This window comes from Mytilus californianus, unplaced genomic scaffold (genome assembly GCF_021869535.1).
Source record: "Mytilus californianus isolate M0D057914Y unplaced genomic scaffold, xbMytCali1.0.p SCAF_5, whole genome shotgun sequence".
NCBI classification, from domain to species: Eukaryota; Metazoa; Mollusca; class Bivalvia; order Mytilida; family Mytilidae; genus Mytilus; species Mytilus californianus.
Window position 1 is genome coordinate 40406240 of NW_026262701.1, and position 23386 is coordinate 40429625.

At 33.0% G+C, this 23386-nt stretch overlaps 1 protein-coding gene across 2 annotated transcripts; it reads right to left on the minus strand.

Annotated features, from left to right (window-relative positions):
• Positions 1-4969: 4969 nt before the first annotated feature.
• LOC127702080 (uncharacterized) lies at positions 4970-23108 on the minus strand. Of its 2 annotated transcripts, XM_052206096.1 has the most exons (6): positions 23019-23108; positions 11773-11974; positions 10214-10657; positions 9341-9784; positions 7981-8424; positions 4970-5108 (listed from the first exon to the last, which is right to left on the minus strand). In XM_052206096.1, exons 2-6 carry the CDS (start codon positions 11966-11968, stop codon positions 5095-5097), a joined length of 1542 nt encoding a protein of 513 aa, XP_052062056.1. In that variant the 5' UTR covers positions 11969-11974; positions 23019-23108; the 3' UTR covers positions 4970-5094. The 2 variants fall into 2 exon arrangements, with proteins under 2 accessions (XP_052062056.1, XP_052062057.1); XM_052206097.1 differs by lacking the exon at positions 9341-9784.
• Between the last annotated feature and the right edge of the window lie 278 nt (positions 23109-23386).

Here is a 23386-nt window from a genome sequence, read left to right on the forward strand (position 1 = left end):
TTTTGTCTGGTTGTTGTCTCTGTGACACATTCCCGTTTCCATTCTTTATTCTATATATTTGTACAATCCAATTATAGTTTGTGACTTGTTCGACACCAGTTAAATTTGATGCAACTAATAAATCCAGACCGTCTGGCTATACTTCCATGGTCAGGCTAAATAAACGATCAATGTCATTTAACAACTCTTAAACCAAGATAAATGATAATGAAGTGATGTTCTATAAAAAAACTGACATATTTTGTGTTTGGGCGAAATCAATTGTGTATTGTTTTGAACAAAAAGCAACCCTAAATGAATTATAAACATGTAAAGGAATAAGACAAAACCAATCAACTTGTGTAAATATTTTATATTCAAAATATTTTTAAAAAGTCAAGTTCTATAATCAGCATATTTCATTTCATCAAATCGTGTTTAAAACAAAAGTTTTTTATTCTAAAACTTGCATATGCAGTCTCAAAATCTGCAACATGGAAAACTAGGGAGAGGTGTTTGAGAAAACGAGGCACTGGAAACGTCTGATTTTGCTTGGTGGTAATAGAATATGGTTCGGTTCCTTCCGTGCAATATATTATTTGGTGCTAACAATTCTCAAAAAAGAAATTTTTAAACTTTTACATACCTTGATCGCTTTTTCTCCGCTTCAAAACCGCCACCCCGTGTCAAACATAGTCAACACCCCGCATGTGGCGTTCTACACGGTGAATTAGGTTACGTTGTATGTATCAAGTGTTTATTGATAAAAGATAAGTTTGATTGATTGTTTTTTGTTTAACGGCCAATGGCAAAATTGTCATGAGTGTTCAGAAGGTAGATTACTCTCCTATCCATATTTCTGGCAATCTAATTAGAATATAGACCTCTGATTTCTTTATCCTCATAAGAGTACGAGCAGGCGAGTTAATATAGGTCTGAATTTCAATCAGATTGTATTTCTGGTCCACGTTTAGGCCAAAAAAATCTAAATATTTAAAACTATCCCGCTGCTAAACGAACGCCCTCGTATAGCTCTGGTCTAACTGTTCTTCTATATAGGTCAGGGTGGTCACATTTGTGTACTTGAGTAAAATTAATCATCTTAAATAAATGTGTGAATATTGTTGATATTCGCATATCACATTTCGAAAACAATTTAGAGAAAAATAAAACAGTAAGTAAGACGCCCATTTCTAGGATTATAAACAAAATTCAAGTACTCGCAAAGCATTTTGTGTTTGTATCGGCCGCCAAAGCAGCAAACAATGTGGTGGTGGTGTGACGTTAATACTCCACGAAAGTCCTTAAGAATGAAATTATACATTCATCCAAATTCAAGGCCGTACGCGCCACAGATAGTCATATATTAAATAATCATGTCACAACCACAGCTCAGATTAAGGCCTCCTCTGAACATTTGAAGGTCCCCACTATGTATTGGTTACCTTAACTACACAAAAAACCCGTAAAATATCGTTTCATCTCGGCCTCTAGTAAGTGTTCTACTACTAATCTTTCGGTGCTTTTAACAAGTTCATTAACAACTACCATCAAAGAACTTATCATTATTTTTTGTAATGAAACATGAAAATAGTGGAATTAACTACTTTTGGAGTCAAATATTCTTTGGATGTTTTAGATAAATTACGTGCTTATGGTGGTCTTTTTGATTCGGTTGACAGGTTTTTACTTTTCCACTCTTTATATTACACTTCCACACAATATTATCAAACAAAAGTTTTTCTATTTAATTAAATAATCGTTTGATTAATCTGACGGCAAATTAATTTGCTGCAATTAATATAAAGCCTTTTTCTCAAATTAGAAAGGTACATATGCTAGATGTATTTTCTGAAGGTGTGATGAAATGACTTAAGCTGTAATTTTTCTCCTTTATAACATTTATGTACGTTTCGGCAATACAGTTTATCGACAGGTTGTAGGTATTCCTATGGGCACCAAATGTGCCCCTTTAATAGTAGAATTGTTCATATTCTGTTATGAATCACAGTTTATGGCCAAACTCAGTTAAGAACCGTATAAATTCCATTGAATTGCTAAATGCAACAACACTTACCGTTATCTTGATGATATCTTATCGTTAAATAATCAAGAATTCTCTGAATATACAGCTGAAATTTACCAAAATGAACTTACTTTAAATAAATCAAATATTAACAGCAATAACTGTTCTTTCCTAGATTTGGATATTTCAGTGTTATACTAGAAACTCTAAACAAAAAATTACGATTACAGTGATGTTCTTTCCCTATTGTTAATTTTTCTTTTCTGGAAGGTGATGTTCTTTTGGTTACGTATTACGTTGTTTATACATGAAATATATCCCAACTCGTTCCCTATGCCCGTGTCTGTTGTGACGTTTTGGATTTCAATGAGCGTAATCTCGATGTATTACTAGTAAATTATTAAGTCGTTACTACAAATTACTAAAAACCTTTACCAAATTCTTCCATAGGTACAAAGATTTGGTTTGCAAGTTTGGCTATAAAACATATTTCAAACGGAATAGCATATCCCAAATTTTACGGTGATGTTGTTAACGGAGCTCAGAAACTTAGATATGATTCGGGTAAACTTATCAATCCTTTAAATAAATTTATTCTAAAAGGTTACCAATTCAACACTGCAATTAAATCTTTGAATATTGTTTTATTGGTATAAATATTGATTTTGTTATCAGTAGATTAAAACCATACTAAATATTATTGATATACACATATGTACTTTCACGGTACTACAATATGTCGATACCTATATTGTGGCATTGCACAAGGTCATGTTTTACTCTGACTGTTAAAGACGTCTTTACACTAAATCCGTTGGATGTTTGATGTGTCCTGATTGACATTTTAGTCTTAGATACATGATTTTTTTTATTAGTTGTTATTGGCTTTGATCTAGCTGTCAATAACTGCGAATACTCTCAGATCTGTACTTGGTGTCTCTTTTGTTGTTAGGGACGAGGGATAGATAAATACCCTGCCACGTCCGGTCTGTGTTTTTATTTGATGTTTTTTCTGCTTTGTATCGATCTGATGAGTAAAGCTTTTTTCAACTGATTTTTATAGTTTGTTCTTATGTTGTGCTGTTACACCACTGTACCAGATTAGGAGAGGTTTGAGCGCTCATAAACATGTTTAACTCCGCCACATTCTGTATGTGCCTGTCACTATAGCTAGTCAGGAGCATATAGTTCAGTGGTTGTCGTTCGTTCATGTCTGTCACATTTTTTTTCGTAAATTGTTTTGTTATAAATTAGGCCGTTAGTTTCCTCAATTGAATTTTTTCATATTTTTTATATCGGGGCCTTTTATAGCCGACTATACGGTATGGGTTTTCTCATTCTTGAAGGCCGTACGGTTGCCTATATTTGCTTACATCCACTTCATTTGTACTTTGGTGGATAGTTGTCTCATAGGAAGTCATACCTCATCTCCTTATTTTTATATTGAAGTAACCATGTCAGAAGGAAAATAAAACATGTATTATTCTGACAAAAGAAGAAGATACCTATAGCTGTATTGGTATATAAGAAGTAATTTATTGTTTATGTAAATATTGTCCTGAATACGAAGTTTCGGATACGAATATATAGATAAATAGATAAGTAGGTAGATACATAAATTAACTAGACAAGTGTCATGAAGTATATTCATTCGCAAACAGTACTAGTGGAAAAACACCGTATCCATAGTCAATAATTTTCGGTATATGTATACTGGCATATTAGACACTCACCCTCTTTAGTGTTTGTCAATGGAAATCAACACAAACTCTTGAAGAGTTTTTAAGAAAACAAATCACCATACATATGTTACATCCGTATATCAGTAATCAGAAAAAGAAATGTATTTTTTATTTCAAAATGAAATAATACACCAGACTAGTTCCCAAGGGATTTATCAGCTAAGTAGTCGGTTCAGATTTATCACATAGCTTTTTAAACTTGCCATTGATAAATTCAGAAAATATTCAGAAATAAGGTTCCAATTCCCCCAGACAATGTTCGCCTTAGGTGGATTTGCTTATTCTTGTTAGATTACTTTTGGCAATTAAGCCCCTCATGTGTATAAGTATTTATATTTTCTTGGATTTCATTTCAGCTCTAGAATAACGCTTTGAACGCACCACCTTATGGTTAAGAGATATTTTTACATTATGGCACGCAATTTTGTGTTAGAATTTCATTAATCGTCATAAAGAGTTATAGTAAATTATAAACCTTCTTATATGGGACATGCAGTTGAAAAGAAAACAAAAAAGCATGGGTTGTCATGCTATGCACTATACACCCATTCGTAATTCAAAATATCAATATCTTGAAGTGGGTGTCTGACAAATCCGAAAAGTGAAAAACATTACAGCAAATCATTGACAACCTGCGGACCTATAAAATAACATGAACACATTATTTTCGGTAATAGTGGAGAAATTTCAAGTTTATTAAACATGTTAAAATAATCAAACTTTAGTCTAATGGCAAACAGGAAGAACGGCTCTGACGGACCCGATATTTGCCAATAAAATTATGACTCATCACTTTCAAGCTGCGGACCGAACATGAAGTCATTGTACTTGGTAGTAGTAGAGAAATGTGTGACTGACGAACAATTTAAAGTTAATAAAGCATGATGAAAGTTCAAAGTAACGACAAACAGGAAGCAGGCGTCAAATAGTAGAGCTCACACTTATACATTTTGTACATTGTACTTTCTCACTGTGAAGCTGATGACTCAACACAGAATGGAAAGTATCGGCAAATAGGAAGCAGGCGTCCGACGGATCAAAAAAGGTCTCTCACTTTACAAATAATCACTGTCAAGCTGCTCAAATTAATTAAAGTAAATTTGTGTTGTAGCAGACAAGAAAATTGTGACGGAAATATTTGTTGGACGAACGAACGAACGAACCGACGGAAGGACGAACAAGGTGAATGCAATATAGCGGACGTAGAACAAACAAGAATATATACTGTTGCAAAAGAAATTATTCTTCAACAAATTTGTACATCTGATTATGTTCGGTGAAAAATGATCCTGATATCAAAGTTCTTCTACAGTAGTTTTCGTGGTCGTGTCATACCGGTTCTTCTTACTATGTTTCAGTAGCTACAAAATAAATATAAAAATAAAAATACTCATGTTGAACCTGTGTTAGTGCACCATATAGATGTCGTGCAGTTTGGATTAGTTTTAACCTCTTTTTAGTCTTAACAGTTCTAGAAAAGTTTTACCATAGACCTGTTCTATGATCATGATGATAGTGCTGTCAAAATTAGTTCAAGAATACAACTGTTCAAATCTGTTCTAGGATATAACTGTCAGAATCAGATCTAGGGTAGAACAGTTCTAAAGGACCATGTCATTATCTCGGGGAGTGCTTTTACACTCGAGTTTTCATGACATTGTTCAATCTTATGTAATGATAAATGTGTGGTTTAGTATTATTAAGTACAAATCGGCACGCACTAATGAAAAACACATCGCTCGAACCCTATATGGAATTTACTGACCCCATATATATCGTATTAGGTCACTAGTACACTGAGACTTAACTAATAATATTGCCCTTTAGTATTGTCTAATAGCCTAATAGGACGGTATAATACTAAACCCCTAACAGGAGGGATTGTGCCTGATATTCATATGATGAAGACATTATCTTTCAATCAGTTTAATTGATGTCTGGAGCTGGCATGTCAGTAACTACTAGTAGTCTGTTGTTATTTATGTATTATTGTTATTTTGTTTATTTTCTTTTGTTTCCTATTCTGACATCGGACTCGGACTTCTCTTAAACTGATTTTTACTATGCGTACTGTTGTACGTTTGTTTTTTCTACATTGGCTAGAGGTATAGGGGGAGGGTTGAGATCTCAAAAAATATGTTTAACCCCGCCGCATTTTTGCGCCTGTCCCAAGTCAGGAGCCTCTGGCCTTTGTTAGTCTTGTATCATTTTTAATTTTAGTTTCTTGTGTATAATTTGGAGTTTAGTATGACGTCCATTATCACTGAACTAGTATACATATTTATTTAGGGTCCAGCTGAAGGACGCCTCAGGGTGCGGGAGTTTCTCGCTGCATTGAAGACCCATTGGTGGCCTTCAGCTGTTGTCTGCTCTATGGTCGGGTTGTTGTCTCTTTGACACATTCCCCATTTCCGTTCTCAATTTTATTTGACAAACTCGCATTTGACTTTTCTACACTTTACACAAGTATTCCCCATTCCAAACTAAAAGACAAATTGAAAGAGTTGGTATTACTTTGTTTCATTAAAAAGAATGGCGAACGTAGAAACAAGTATCTTGTCTTGGGGAGGGATAAATCCTACTTTGTAAAGAATCACTCTGATTCAAACAAAAAATTCTCTGAAACTGACATTATCAAGATGCTTGATTTCTTGATTGACAACATATTTGTTACGTTTGGAGGACGTGTTTTTCAACAGACTGTCGGAATTCCAATGGGAACCAATTGTGCCCTCTTCTTGCCGACTTGTTTCTTTATTATTATGAGGCTGACTTCATACAGGAACTTCTTAGGAAGAAAGATAAGAAGTAAGCAATATCCTTTAACTTTACGTTTCGCTATATAGATGATGTTCTCTCTCTAAATAATACAAAATTTGGTGACTATGTTGAACGAATCTATCCCATCGTACTAGAGATAAAGGATACTACAGATACAGTTAAGTCTGCCTCATATCTTGACTTACATCTAGAAATTGACAATGAGGGTCGGTTGAAAACAAAACTTTTCTGACAAAAGAGATGATTTCAGCTTCCCAATTGTTAACTTTCCATTTCTATGTAGCAACATTCCAGCAGCGCCTGCATACGGAGTATATACCTCCCAATTGATACGATATTCCCTGGCTTGTATTTTCTATCATGATTTCCTTGATAGATGATTACTGCTCACAAGGAAGCTATTAAACCAAGAGTTCCAAATGGTGAAGTTGAAATCATCCCTTCGTAAATTTTACGGACGCCATCACGAGTTGGTTGACCGTTATGGAATAACCGTTTCACAGATGATATCGGATATGTTCCTTATGTCGTAACTACAATACCCTTCCCTTTTTACGAATGTGACCTACCGAATTAGACTATTTACTGGGTTTGTAATAACATAAGCAACGCGACGGGTGCCACATGTGGAGCAGGATCTGCTTACCCTTCCGGAGCACCTGAGATCACCCCCAGTTTTGGTGGGGTTCGTGTTTCTTAGTCTTTATTTTTCTATGTTGTGTCATCTGTACTATTATTTGTCTATTTGTTTTTTTATTTTTGGCCATGGCGTTGTCAATTTGTTTTCGATCTATGAGTTTGACTGTCCCACTGGTATCTATCGTCCCTCTTTTTGCAAGTCAAGCTATTGTTTTTTTTTTTAAAGTTAACGTCACAGGAAACGTCTTTTTTTGTTATAGGCTATGTGTTACATTATAAACACAATGCCTTTTGTAAAGTGTGTTATTGTGTATTAGCGCTCGATGGAAAAATACCACCCTCATAGTTTTTATTACAATGAATGAAAAGAGTCAGATATATTTACTTGTCTTATATCGTTCTTGTAAACGCAATTCCACTCTGTGTTTATGTGGATGGGACTTGAGAAAAATGACACAAAATATACTTCTGAAATTACCTGATTATCAAAGAAATTTGTACAATTCAAAGTATTATATTTAAAATAAACAGTTTTAATACCAGTTTAAAATCGTATCAAACTGATTTCCCTTCTCGTGGAAAACTACGGTATAACTCAATTTTGAGAAATATCAGAAAAAGAAATTCAACTTTACCGTCAATGCAATAAACGATAATAACAAATGATTTTACTTCGTTATAGTGCTTTAATATCCCTTTGATGAAATAACTGACTGACCTAAGGTCGAATGACAAAGAATACAAACATAATGAATATGACCACAACTTTCAATACGGGAATATAAAAAGACAGTATATATAAAAATTATGTACCTGGACATGGGAATGACCATAATCCAATCGAACCCCATCCTGTAGAAACTCCAACATTCATGATTTTATATGGGTTTGTTGTATCAGTCCATTCCATGAGTTTCTTTTCCAATTCGTCTTCTACTCTAATACGTCCATTGCTCCATTTAATCGTAAATGTCCTATATTCATTTGAATTGAGCACTCGTCCACGATGCAATGCCAAATGACCACCCTGTTTCCTGTCACGGATAACCGACTGTGAGTTACCCCAACCACCCAATACTATCTCATAAAGAGGATCGTTTTCATTATTTGAAGACATCAAAGCAACGTGTGCATCGTTGTGGGCTTTAACTTTGAACCTAATACTTTCGCGAACTGGATTTCCCATATCAATGCCATTGTCTGCCAGAAGTATGTATTTATAAAGGTTCGGGGTTTTTATTATTGGTCCCTGACAATCTGTAAATATAAAATGGCAATAAAAATTTATTAAAGTAGGAGTTGTGGATCGCATGATTAGTTGTGAATTAACAGAACTGGAAATTATTAAGCACGTTTGCATAATTCAATGTTTACATTGTAAATATTCAGAATAAACAGTTTTTATGTTTTATTAATTTTTTAATTACATTGTGTCATAATCAAATATATCAGTTCAGTGTCTGTTCACTTGTTTTTGTTAATATGTCTTTAGATTGACTTAAGCCATTTCAATTGATATTTTATAGTGTGTCTTTCTATGTTGTGATGTAACACTATTGTTTCAGGTTTAGTGAAGGTTGGCGCCTATTAAAACGTTTAAACCCGCTGCATTTGTTTGCACCAGTCATAAGTCAGGAACCTGATGTTCAGTGGTTGTCGGTTGTTGATGTGGTTCAAAAGTGTTTCTCGTTTCTCACTTGTTATAGATTAGACCGTTGGTTTTCCTGTTTGAAAAGGTTTTACACTAGTCATTTTTGGGGCCCTTTATAGCTTGTTGTTCGGTGTGAGCCAAGGCTCCTTGTTGAAGGCCATACTTTGACCTATAATGGTTTTCTTTTACAAATTGTGACTTGGATGGAGAGTTGTCTCCTTGGTACTCATACCACATCTTCTTATATCTAATTAATAATTGTTTACTGTAAGAACGTACCAAACGGAATTTCATCCGCATGGCACAACGGTATAACTCAATTTTTTGAAATATTAAAACGAAATTTTACTTTACCGCCAATTCAATTGTACAATACTTTTAAATGATTTTACTTCATTAAAGTGCTTTGGTTTCTTTTTTATGAAAAAAAGTGACTGACATACAGACATACGACAATGAATACAGAAACAATGAATATTACCACAACTTTCTCCACGGGAAATATAAAAAGACAGTATGTACCTGGACATGGGAATGACCACAATCCAATCGAACCCCATCCTGTAGAAACTCCAACATTCCTGATTGTATATGGGTTTGTGGTATCAGTGCATTCCATGAGTTTCTTTTCCAATTCGTCTTCTACTCTAATACGTCCATTGTTCCATGTAATGGTAAATGTCCTATATTCATTTGAATTGAGCACTCGTCCACGATGCAATGCCAAATGATCACCCTGTTTCCTGTCACGGATGACCGACTGTGAGTTACCCCAACCACCCAATACTATCTCATAAAGAGGATCGTTTTCATTATCTGAAGACATCAAAGCAACGTGTGCATCGTTGTGGGCTTTAACTTTGAACCTAATACTTTCGCGAACTGGATTTCCCATATCAATGCCATTGTCTGACAGAAGTATGTATTTATAAAGGTTCGGGGTTTTTATTATTGGTCCCTGACAATCTGTAAATATAAAATGGCAATATAAATAATTAAAGTATGGGTTGTGGATCGCATGATTAGTTGTGAATTAACAGAACTGGAAATTATTAAGCACATTTGCATAATTCAATGTATACATTGTAAATATTTACAATAAACAGTCTTAATAATCATGATAATTGTTTACTTTAAAAAAGTAATAAACGGAATTTCATCTGCATGGCAAACTACGGTATAACTCAATTTTTAGAAATATCAAAACGAAATTTTATTTTATCGCCAATTCAATTGTACAATATTTTTAAATGATTTTACTTCATTGTAGTGCTTTGATTTCCTTTTTATGAAAAAAATAAAACTGACTGACGTACAGACATACGACATGGAATACAGACACAAAGAATATGACCACAACTTTTTCCATGGGAAAAATAAAAAGACAGTATGTACCTGGACATGGAAATGACCAATAACCAGTCGAACCCCATCCTGTAGAAACTCCAACATTTCTGATTTTATATGGGTTTGTGGTATCAGTCCATTCCATGAGTTTCTTTTTCAATTCGTTTTCTACTCTAATACGTCCATTGTTCCATTTAATGGTAAATGTCCTATATTCATTTGAATTGAGCACTCGTCCACGATGCAATGCCAAATGACCGCCCTGTTTCCTGTCACGGATGACCGACTGTGTGTTACCCCAACCACCCAATACTATCTCATAAAGAGGATCGTTTTCATTATTTGAAGACATCAAAGCAATGTGTGCATCGTTGTCGGCTTTCACTTTGAACGTAATACTATCACGAACTGGATTTCCAATAACAATTCCATTGTTTGACAAAAGTTTATATTTATAAAGGTTCGGGGTTTTGATTCTTAGCTCCTGACAATCTGTAAATATAAAAAGACAAAAGAAAGTTTTTAAAATAGTTGTGGATCGCATGAGCAGTTTTGAGTTTACTGGACTCAAAATTATTTTGCACGTACCTATAGCACCTGCGAAATTAAAAATAAATTTTATCAATATTAGTAACCTTCTTTAAATAAATGATTTAAAATAACCCATCAATGGGCTTTCTAATGATGACAATATCATAATTTGTTTTTAAACAATGAATAATGACAATCCATTTAAACGTCTACAATGCCACTATTGCTGTTATCTTCTGGTTTTATGGACTTGTTTTTCCTTTTTGTCATTTTTCTTTTGGTCATGGTGCCCGGGTGTCTCGTCTCCTCAATAGGTGTTTAACTGTAACAAGTTTTAGCTTTCTTACAAGCTTTGGAGTGCTTTGTTGTATCATACTTTTAAGTAAGAGGTGGTTTATAAAACTAGGTTTAATCCACCATTTTCTACACAAGAAATGCCTGTACCAAGTCAGGAATATGAGAGTTGTTATCCATTCGTTTGATGTGTTTGAACTTTTGATTTTGCCATTTGATTAGGGACTTTTCGATTTAGTTTTCCACGGAGTTCGATATTTTTGTTATTTTACTTTTTACGTGGTTTTTTTAAGTATGGGAAATGTGTTATTTATCTTCTTTGAGCATATACTCATAAGTGTGGCATTATAAACCCGTCTTAGACGTGGTTTGCCCATGAATACTTCCTATAAAACTCAAATCTAATTAACCAATTCCCTCAAAACGTGACCAGAACACTAGGATTGATAGAAGAAAGCCTTCTTTTGCTTTTAAAATTCTTTGGTGGCGTCATTCCAGAGATATCGTTTGATTTTGAAAATTCATGAAGATTTGTCATTTCACAGTTATGGGTCTTAAACGGTCAGATTTATAAAAGGTAATATTCTACATGTCATGCACTTAATTTAGTATGCATAGTTTAATTTACTACAAACTGTACACTGTTTTTGGTATTGGTGAAACTAGACTCGCTGTTGATTATAAAAAAATATGTTTTGTTTTTCCAGAATTATGGGACTTTTAACAGTCATCTTTGACGCAATATTTATTTGCATATCTCTAGTATCAACGAAAACTCTCACCTTTAGAATCATCTTTCATTGTAAGTATATCTTCATCAAGTTGTTTCAAATTGCCGTGTATGGTGTTGATTTGACCTTTAAGTGTGCTGACAGTCCTTGTTTTATCAAAATCTTTCTTAGAAACGTTGGTAGGACCAGGTAAACCAAGCACAACACCGAACAAACCGAGCAGGGCAATCATCAATATTGTACTCATTATTTCCTAGAATATTATAAATCAGTTATTTTATAAAAGAGTGTAGAAGAGAAAAGCACATGAAACATGTATAAAAACTGAAGTACTTTCATTACTATGTTGTTTTCGAAAAAATAATAATATGGGTTTAGATACATGTACCGCCAGGTGTCTATTTGAGAGAACGGTACTTTCGAGAACCGCCACGGAACCATCAAGAGTTAGTATATAAGAGAGTGAGAGTGTTGGAGAGTTAGTTTAGCTTTAGCTTAGTTTGTCGTTAGTAAATAGGTGCATAAGAGTGTAGAAAGGACTATTTATGTCTTTTATTTGCAAATGTGAACGAAATTATATGAATATATTCACATATTGTTAAACAAGTAGAAGTTATAAAATAATTATATCATTAGAATTTAAAATTGTCTTAGTTGTTTATGGTTTTTATTGACTTTCCATAGACACGCTCCCAATTAACCATAATGGCATAGCCACTAGCAAACCCTATAAAAATGGACACGTTACAAATGGTAGCAGCGAAGGGATAGCTACATTAAAAATGAAATTTGGAAACGAGTGTGCTAATAGGTACTTACACATTGATTTCAAATAGTTGAAGACATGGATTCAAATACAACCAATTATTAAACATATTCAATAAATTAAACTAACGTTGGAACAAATGATTCAAAACATCATAATTATTATTCCAAGAGTTATACCGAAGATTATGCAGGAAATCTTCATCCTCAACAGAAGATTCCTGACAGTAGTCCGTCAGAAGAGAGAACCAACGTATAGTCAGAACCCCACATCACAGACATACTACACAACTGACCAGACAATTCAAACAGACATACAAATAAATCTGACAAAGACCCCGACAAAAATTGTTGTGGCTGATAGTAAAGTTGACAAAGACGCCAACAAGAAAAGACATTTTGGCAGTTTGAAAACATTGCAAAATTAAATGATTGGAATGTTAACAGGAAACGACTGGTGTTCATGACAACACTAAGAGGTCACGCAGAGACATTTATGTATGGTCTCTCAAAAGAGTTAAAAAGAAATTGAGATCGTTCAATTAATTGTATGGAATAACGATTTGGACATTAAAGAAAGTCACCTCGCTGAATCAAGGTTAAGAAAAGCAGGAGAATCGTTCAGATATTTGGGGCAAGCAATGCAAGATTTGTATAGACGTGCATATCCTTCTAGCCCCTAAATTGTGCAGGAAAACAGCATCCGACAATTTCTTGATGCTTGTGGAGAATCAGAAGATTTGGCAATAAGATGCACTAAGTCAAAGACACTTCAGGAGACAGTGACAAGTGCTATGCAGGAAGAATGCATATACAGCAGTCATATATCTTACATATTCTGTATAATTATTCCAAATTAATCAGGTTTGTTACTTATATTTTTTTAATATTTGCACATTTTCCTTTAACTTTTAATCTGAGAGAAAATGTATTTTTGAATAAGTCAGAATGATTGTACATGAATGATAGATATTTTCATTTAAGGAAGTATTTTCATGAACTCAGAAAAATAATGCATCATAGATATATAGATGATACATGTATTGGCACAGTTGTATTATTATTATAAAAGTTCCAAAGTAACCTACCTGTGAACATTATACTTATTGTTTATAAATGCTATGCAGATATAACTTAGTTCATAAGACTTATGTTGGTTATATTTATATTTTGTACAGGATCAGAATATCTTGATGTTTTAATAGTCTGGTGATGTTACAAACAGGAGATGGACCTATGTTTCATACATAGTAAGATCGGTGTATTCAATGTATTTTTAGTTTACTGTATTGTGTGTGTTTGTCTATTTAATTTTAGTTCAGTTTATGTACTGCTTGTCTCTTGTGAATAGTAGTTACCTGTACGTCAATAATTACACTTATATACCTATATGGAGTTATTTTCTTTCAGAACGATAGGTCATTCTTTCGAAGAATCAACCCGGACGATACCATGTTTCAATGAAATATGCTCCAAGGCATAAAATAATGACCTGTGTGAGGTCATTATTTTCCTTGATAAAAATGCAAACTATAATTTACTTCAAAATTATATTCGTCTGATAGTTTCTGTTGCCGATTTGGGCATTTATTTTTTAAAGTTCAATCTATGATAGGTGTAAACAAAATCGTCATTGCCCGAATTTTAATTTTAGAAACAAATAATGTGAAGTTTTGTTAATTTATCGCTACAATACAGAGACATTATCATATATGCGAGATGAATTTTATTGTAAAACTTTCATAACACTTTAAAATAAAGCCAGATTTAACATATTCGTGTGTAAGATTTTGAAAATCTTATTGATTCACACATACGGTCGGTCTTTCATTTGATCAATCCTGACACCCCCTCGGTGTGTTCTACGACAAGAAAAACCTTAAAATATGCATTATCTATAACGTAAACATTAAAGTAACAAATAGTTCATTCATAAATCTATGAATGATTAACGTAATATTGTTGGGCAGAATGAATCCTGACTTGGTATATTTTTGAGTTGAATTGGATTTATACATTTCAAATGTATACACTTTAGTAGTATTGGTTGTATTCTAATAGAACAGAGCCAGTTTATCGTATTTTATACATGTACTTTCCGTTTAACTAATTAAAGTTATATCCCTTTGTACACCGTATTGTCTATGTATTTATGTTTTGCTTTTTGTGTACAAGAACACTGTTACAAAAACAACACGTGGTTAATAAAACTAGAATACTCATTTATAGGAACGGTAAAAATACGGTCTTCACCAATAATTATAATTGATATTTTATGTGTCGATTTTATATTAATAAGAATTGAACAAGCAATGACCTCTAGCTCTTTCTAGTTTTAAATTTACTAGCAATGATAACTGTATATGTCCTTGCTACAGAATTAAACAGCTGTGGTACATACAGAACGGCCGATGAAGTCATTTCAGTCATGAGAAACTACTTTACGCATCAATAAAAAGAAATTATTAAAATTAACACGTGTGAAAACATATTTAATATGTGCGAATATCCAGACTTCTACTGTATCAAACTAAAAGTTACATTCTCAAATAAAATTAAACACAAAACAAATGAATAATTCCATTACATGTATGTTTCATTAGAATCCGTTATTTTGATTACCTGACAACAACGACAAAACACTCCAATATCATATTTCATTTCCGTAAAATTATATGACATGTACATGTATATGTTTCATTGAAATCCGTAATTTTGATTTGCTGACAACAATTTGGGCACACTAATATCAAATTTCATTTCTGTATAAAATACAACAGCTCTTACTTCACGTGCTATCCGTGACAAAGTTCAAATAATGCATTGAAAAACAAGCGAAAAGGTTGATATAAATCTAAGACTTAATTTCATGGTTGTAGCATACAAATGCAATTATTATAATTGAATGCTTCTTTTTATAATTTAATAGGGTTTTAAAAGCGTTCATCGTGCTAATGCTTTTAAAATATGTTTCGGTCAACGCTTTTAACCCCAATAAAATTATAAAAAGAAGCATGCAAATCTTAAATAACTTTATCATGTTCAAACTAAACTTACAATTCCCCAAGGAAAAACGTTTATCTCAATTATTTTAGGATTTGATGATGATAGCCAACGTTTACACATTTTGATTTTTAATACTTTAATCTTTGAGCCTACTAAATGACGCTATTACAAAAAAGTATGCCAATACACGGATATCAGTAACATGGTTTTTTCTTCCATTTTATACACAGTTCTCTAGTGTTTTATTGTCATTTATAGTATGTGGTCTTTCTCTGTTAGTAATTTGCGCGATATTAAGAGCTACATACTGTTGTAAAACAGATTGAAAATAAACATAAGCATAAGCTATTTTGTTTACTTTAAAAAAAAAAAAAGAAAGAAGATTCATTAGAATTTACATAATCTAAATAATAAAAGGGCGAGGCCTCAAACGAATGGAATTAATATTTTACTTAGCTGCCAAACTAAATATGCATATGAATAGATGGCAGGGAAAAAGTCACAAGGTGTTTTAAAAAACCGACATATTATTTCTCTTACAAATGAGTTTTGATATTTCATTATTGTTATAATGAATGCATGCATATATTCTCTAAAGAATCGTTGTTGAGAAAGTAACAGTAAACGGTTTTTTGGAATGACAAAAAAGCATTCAGTGGAGAAAATATTATAATTTCATTTCTTTAGATTAACTTTAGTAGGAAGAGTGTAATGTTTATTTCTTTTTCATTTTATGAATACATTCATTATCAGCGCATATTGGTTAGACCGAGAACGAGTGACCAAAATGCTGTAACATGTGAAATTTTTCTCATCTATTTTTTTTTTTTTGTATCATATTGTTTCTAATTTTAAAAGTAGTTTAACAAAATGTCCCAAACAAAATAAAATATGTAAATACCAACTTGTTTATGTTTATTTTTAAATTGTTTAAGGCATACACTTACACAAATATTTTACTATCAAAACAATTCCCAATTGTCCAACATTTATACTTCCCAATTGTCCCACATACATTTTGTACATCTTTCCGATTGTCTCACATAATTTCTTTTCTTTTTTATCTGTTAATTTTAAAAGTGGGACATTTGGGAAGACACCTTTTACTCGACCATTCTGAATAAGACAAAAATGTACTGGAAATTACTTCAACCCCATCTTAACCATACTTATTACTTTTCACCTGTACCACACCCGATCAGTGTATGGATTATATAAGACCAGTGCATTTTTATTTTATCCATCTTGATTTTAGAACTTACTATATTATTCAAGAATTTCTTGATTCTTTTATAATGTTATTGGAGTGTAAAAGCTTTGACCGAAGCACATTTTGTCCTTTAAGAATGTGCATACGATCATTCAACGCTTTTACGACCCTATACAATTACAAAAATTCTTACATTATACAGTAATATTTAGTTACCAGTGAAAGTGGAATTTCCCTTTTTCTGAAATTATCTGACAGGATACTGCATCTTTCAACCTTGTGTTTTACATCTTTTATGTTTTTTTTGCAGTTTGTAACTTATCATAAACTTCATCTATAACATGTATAAGTTTGTTCTTTAAAGTCAGAAGATGCAGGTTGAGATCAGTTTGGTTGCTATTATTTCGGATGTGACGAATTTTGCACCTGTTATACTACATGTATAAAAGTGTGTATAGGATGTGCACTAGTATTTAATAGAAACTAACAAGTAGGTTTGACATGTAACATGATGTCAAGGACGCCACTGGATTTAAAACGCTCCCTTTGTACACTTCAGTATCGTCCTGAGTATGCCGAAAATATTTGTTACCTGGTGACATACAAGCAACACCAATTCAGTAAAATATCATTTCCAGTTAAGTTGACGAGAATTATGTTGCTGTTCAGTTTCAATGTCGACTATTAACATGATTATATTATAATGGATTTTAGTACTTGTATTAGTTTTGTAGATGGAGAATTCAGAAAATGTGATATTTAGTTTTCGAACAGTCAATAAACTACGGGGGAAGTGTTCAATGAATCAAAAGTCTTTATTATTCGAAGACTACCTTCCCAAAATGTTTCAGGGACGTACCAGAGAGACCAGAAAATATTCTGAGCAACTGATACATTGTGTGCTTTGCTAACATTCATTAACCCGAAAATAAATCGGTGGTTTAATGGTCATCTGAAAAACCCACACACTATCAACTATATATATAAGGTTGATTTACTTTAAGAAAAAAGTATACACTGTGATTTTATCTCAGCCGAATGGTAACAAATTAATCAGAACTTACCAATTCTGCTGAGAGTGTGTATATTGCGTGTAGTAACAGACGATGTCTGACTTGCCAACAAATACTGTACTCAAACATTTAATTGCCACTCCACTGGTCTGTGTACACTATATTTTGCAATGTAACTTGCAAAACCCAGAATGTTTCAATGTGTCAATGTAGTACGTTGGTGAGACAGAACAGCCATTCAACAAACGCATGAATGGCCATCGAAGTGACTACACCTGCAAGCCCGACCTCCCCGTAAGTCGTCATTTGAGATCACCTGGGCACGCCCAATCTGATCTCAAAAACCTTACCATCACAATCATAGACCACAACGAGGGTTGGTCAAGGGCCGACAGACTCGCTCGGGAAAGGTTTTGGATAAGTAAGCTAAGGACAGTTTCCCCAGAGGGCATAAATGAAAAAAACATAGAATGAGTCACTCATTTTCCCTACTATCACTCATTTTCCTACCATCACTTGTTTCTAGTAACTCAGGCTTCCGTACTGGACTTTTACTGTTTTAAGGAATTTTTTAATTATACTAGTTCAAGTTACAGGGTTCTATTCATTTGGTAGGGATGTATAAGTACGCAGTCACGTTCAATTATTTAACCTAAGTCAAAATTTATTATTATTTTTTTAATCATTATCAAACTGCTATCTATTTGGGAAGTTTAAATACGCAGCCTCTGTTTTAATTACTCTACTGTTGTCACATTTGAAATATTATACTAGCTTGGATCGGTCAGTTCTGTTTATTGGGAATGTATTTCCACGCAATCGTTGTTGTAACATCTTAACTGTCGTCACCTTTGAAATTTAAGAGTTGTATCAGTTCATATCGCACATTACTATTTTTATTTGAAGCATATCTGTGCAGTCTCTGTTGTAAATAGCTACATAACCTACGTCATGTTTAAAAATTTTAGAATTGTACAAGCGTCTCTATGATGTTCAGTTTAAACAGTTTTATTGTATAAATTTCAAGATTGTCATAGTTTCTAATCAGACTAGATTGATATGATTCATTTTACATCGTGATCATACTGATGAAGGATATCTGTTATCTGAAATATTTAACATTTGTTCATTTTATTCATGCCAAGAAATCCTCGCTAAAAATTCCGGTCGACATCCTACGGCACCCATTAGTAGTTAAAGATTTGATTTCATTCAACAAATTAATTTATGACCTGCATATACGTATCGCTTAGAACAAAGCCATATAGCAAATGGTCAATATTAATCATCCGTGTAATTTGCTCTATGGGATGTTTGCAAAATTTCAACGGAGGCAATTTCTTGGCATGGGAGAAAGGAAGAAAGACCATTCACAATTTGTTTAACATTTTTTCTCTCTTTTAATTAAATTAAAAAAAAAAAACCTTTCAAATGTAGAGCTCATAAATAAAATTATTTCCTGTGAAACCCCCCTCCCCCCTTTTTTTTTGGCGTTCTCCATTTTGAACCTTCGATTTAAGCTTACCAATCTAATTAAAATTAAAACCTTGCTTTCTAACCGATCTATTCATGTACCGGACCGGCAACTCTCTATATTCAATAAGAAAATCTACAGTTCCGTTATACACATGCATGTTGTCTGCTTGGAGTCCCCGCCTACAAAAAGGAAATAGCCTAACTCCAAGATAAAAATCTTCCTGCATCACGTGATTTTTACCACGTGGAGCTTACATTAGAATAAATACCGAATATGGAAAGTGAAACTACAATTCAAAACATAAAGTCCGAAGGCACAAAGAAGAAAAAGTTCGTTTTTTTTTTTGCAAAGGGTGCCTGGGTAATCCTCTCTGTTTTCAAACTATATATGAAATATTTGCCACTGCTGCTTGTCTGTTCTATGAATTCTAGCCCTGAGTTTTTCTATCTGTTACATGCCAAGAAATCCTCGCTAAAAATTCCGGTCGACCTCCTACGGCACCTATTAGTAGTTAAAGATTTGATTTCATTCAACAAATTAATTCATGACCTGCATATACGTGTCGCTTAGAACACAGCCATATAGCAAATGGTCAATATTAATCATCCGTGTAATTTGCTCTATGGGATGTTCGCAAAATTTCAACGGAGGCAATTTCTTGGCATGTATTATTTTTTGGTGATGGTGTACCCTTTTAGACTTGTTATATATATATATATATATATATATGTGTATTGTCAGATACAATTTGTATTCACTATTTTAATGTTTCATTTTTATGGTCAGTCAATATGTCTTAATAAACTGGAGAAACAAATAAAGGTTTAAAACTAAAAAAAATTAATTAAATACTTTATTTTCTTATTTTCACCATCTGGACAAAAGTCACCTTCTTTTAACATTCTTTCAATTATTTTTAACAAAATTTGATAGTTTTTTAATTTCTAACCCCTTTTCTTTAACCAATTTGCATGAAAGTTTGGCGAATTGTTTATATCTATTGACGTAAGTTCCCTTACGATTTATATAAATTTTAGATTTTGCATTTCCGAGTGATGTGGTTTTATTCATTAAAAAAAGGGGGGAGGTTTCCAGTTTTCGGACAATAACTCAAGAATGCTTTGAGCAGTTTTCACGAAACTTTGGTGACTGATTATATTGAAATAACCTCCCTTTAGTTTTTATAAATTTCTGATATGACATTGAGAAGTTGTGGAACTTTATTCATTGAAAATGCGACGGGCGTATCATGCGCTCATGGCACAGCTCTTCATTAACTTTTAACCTGTAAAGGAAAATTTTTATGTTACTTTATAATTTAATGAAATAGAGCAGTATGCAGCCTGCAGCCCGCAACCTGCAACACGCAGCCCGCAACCTGCAACCCGCAGCCCGCTAATTAGTGATACTGTTTGCTGATGTCTTCGTAAAAAAACGCTGTGTGAGGATCGTATGCACACTATCACAATTTGTAGCAATTAAAATGAAACTAGATATGGTAAAATTGTAACCTATTAAAGTGAAACCTGAATGGTGCATCAATGGATTGCAGGAATTTGATATGCAGGAAACTGGTAAGCAGGAATTTGATATACAGGAAACTGGTAATCTCGGTTAATACATTAAATTTGTACGTACATGTTACATGTATTTCTTCGTAAACATTACAATAAACAAACCAATATAATCGTATAATGTGAACTTGTCTGCAGAAAGAAATCTGTCATGTACAACAACTCCACAGTTATAAGGGTGTCTGTCCGTTTTGTAATTTTATTCTTCTTTATATCACCCCAATGAAATTATCTAGCTCTGTCTGAAATCTTTTAATATATCCCCTTTAATGTACATAGATAAATAGCTACATTATAGGTGACATATAGTAGCTTTTGGAGGTAACAATTTATAGTAATTCACATCACATATATTCTTGTTATAACTTTGTTGAACAGCTTTCAATTGCTTTTGAGCATTTCCATAAGCTCAAGTTCATATGTGTTTCGGATAAGCGAGATTTCTGAAATAAGAATGTTGGTAGCAACACTATTTTTTAAGATAAACTCAATACAATAAGGTATTTAGACATATTTCTTTCTTTTATAAAACAGTATGTGTTAAAATTGCAATAGTTATTTAATTATCGTAGTTTGGACAAGAAGAATAAATAATTGAATGGAGAGAAACTAATGTTATACGAATTTGGATAGAATACATAATACACATTACCAAGGACTAATAACTGTTTTTATCCAAATTCGGATAAGAAGAATACATGACCTACTTCACAGAGTTAAGTATGCAATGACGATCCTTATCCAAATTCGGATTAGTATATCTATATTCAATATTAAGTCGTCTTGGTCGTTATCCGAATTCGGATAAGAAGGACAAATGAATTGTGCATAGGAGTACTTTTTTATGACTTTCTTTTCCGAATTCGGATAAAAGCAAATTAAAGGTACCAAAAAAATGTATATATCAAGCAGCCTTATTATGAAAAAGTATACATTACTTTTCTTATCTTAATTAGTTAATAATATGATTGATGATTTATTGTTGTTTGTCTTACGTCCAGTGGGAAATATTTCAAGTACATGCAAATTTGAAAGCAAATTATTTACGGTACATTCGGTTCTATAAACTGCTTTCCTGGAAGAAATTGCGAGTATTTCGTTTGTCATTGGAAAATGCGAGTATGTTAGACTGCAGTAGAAGAAAAAACCTCCAACATACCATCAAAAGGAACAATGAGGACCTCTACAAAGATTGTTGCGGTTTTTTTAATGCTTGGACAGTGCTATATTCTCACTAAACATCAGATTTATCGTTACGCCAAACCGATGCGACTAGTTAGGATATGGTTAGCCACAGATGAAAGAAGTGAAGGAATGTTTTTTTTTTCTTACAGATCGTTTGTCGTTCTATTTTTTCGAGGTTTTACATGTCATCATAGCTTATGCTTTAAATCCATATAAAAATATAACAAAAAGAGAAACAAAATATCCCGAAATACTGCATTTACACACATACAAATTTCAAAAGAATATGCAAGTTTTTGTTGTTTTTACTGATTCTCTTATAACTAATCAGTTGGAAGAATGTATCTTGAATATTTAGATAAGATTGTTTGTCTCCCTTCACTTTATCATTTTGGAGACCTTTTAACCATGAATCTGCATCGTTTGCCAGTTAATGTTTTACCAGTAAACAAATTTTTGTTAAATCTTGAATATGTTACCAAATAGATAATATAGTAAGAGATGCAGAATCAGGATTTGAAAAAGGGGGTGGGGGTGCCCCCTACTTAGAAAAGTTTGGAGTTGAAAAGGTAAAAAGTGTGGATTCAACAGTATATGTACATGTAGCATCTCAAGGGGGTGGCGGTGATGCTACCTCCCTTAAATCCGTCTCTGGGTGAAAAGAGTTCTTGAAATAGACATGAGTACGATTTATTCATTGAATTTTGAATTTGCTTTACTTTCTGCGTTTTTTCAAACATGACGATTCAACCGAATCTAGTACTGTAGTTAAGATACCCAGTACACACACGTGTAAAAATTTCTGTCAAAAATGAAATTTTTTAATAGCAAATCAAAACATGAAAAATTAGTTTAAAATAAACAATTCTGTAACTTGACTGTTTTAGCTATAATATGATAAATAGTATCGTCAATTAATTGAAGTAGCTCGTTGTTGTATACATTTAACATCTGCTTCCTTTTATACTGTATTTCATTGTATGTTGTTACTTAAATCTTGTTTATATATATAATTTACACTTTATATACTTGTATATAAAAATAATATATATAAACAAATTATTTACCTTTTGTAAACGAAATATGTATATATATTAATTTCCAACAGTCAAGAACTAGTTAGACAAGAACAAGACTCGATCACAAACTTTTTCCGGAGTCATATACGCACGTGCAGATTAAGTAATCTGACGTAGCTTTCCTTGTATTTCGGTGACCAGAGGTTGAATGACTTCTTGTATTTTTTGTTATCGTAACAGGCACATCTTTTTAGTATTCATGCCAATCGTTACTGACGCTGCACCTTTACTAGAGTGAAAAGCGGGAAAGGGTATAGATCTGTACATAAAAATTATGCATATGGACAAATTCCTTAATTTGATTTAGTATTAGAACAAAAATCGAGAATCATTTTTACAAAAGATTTCAACAAAAG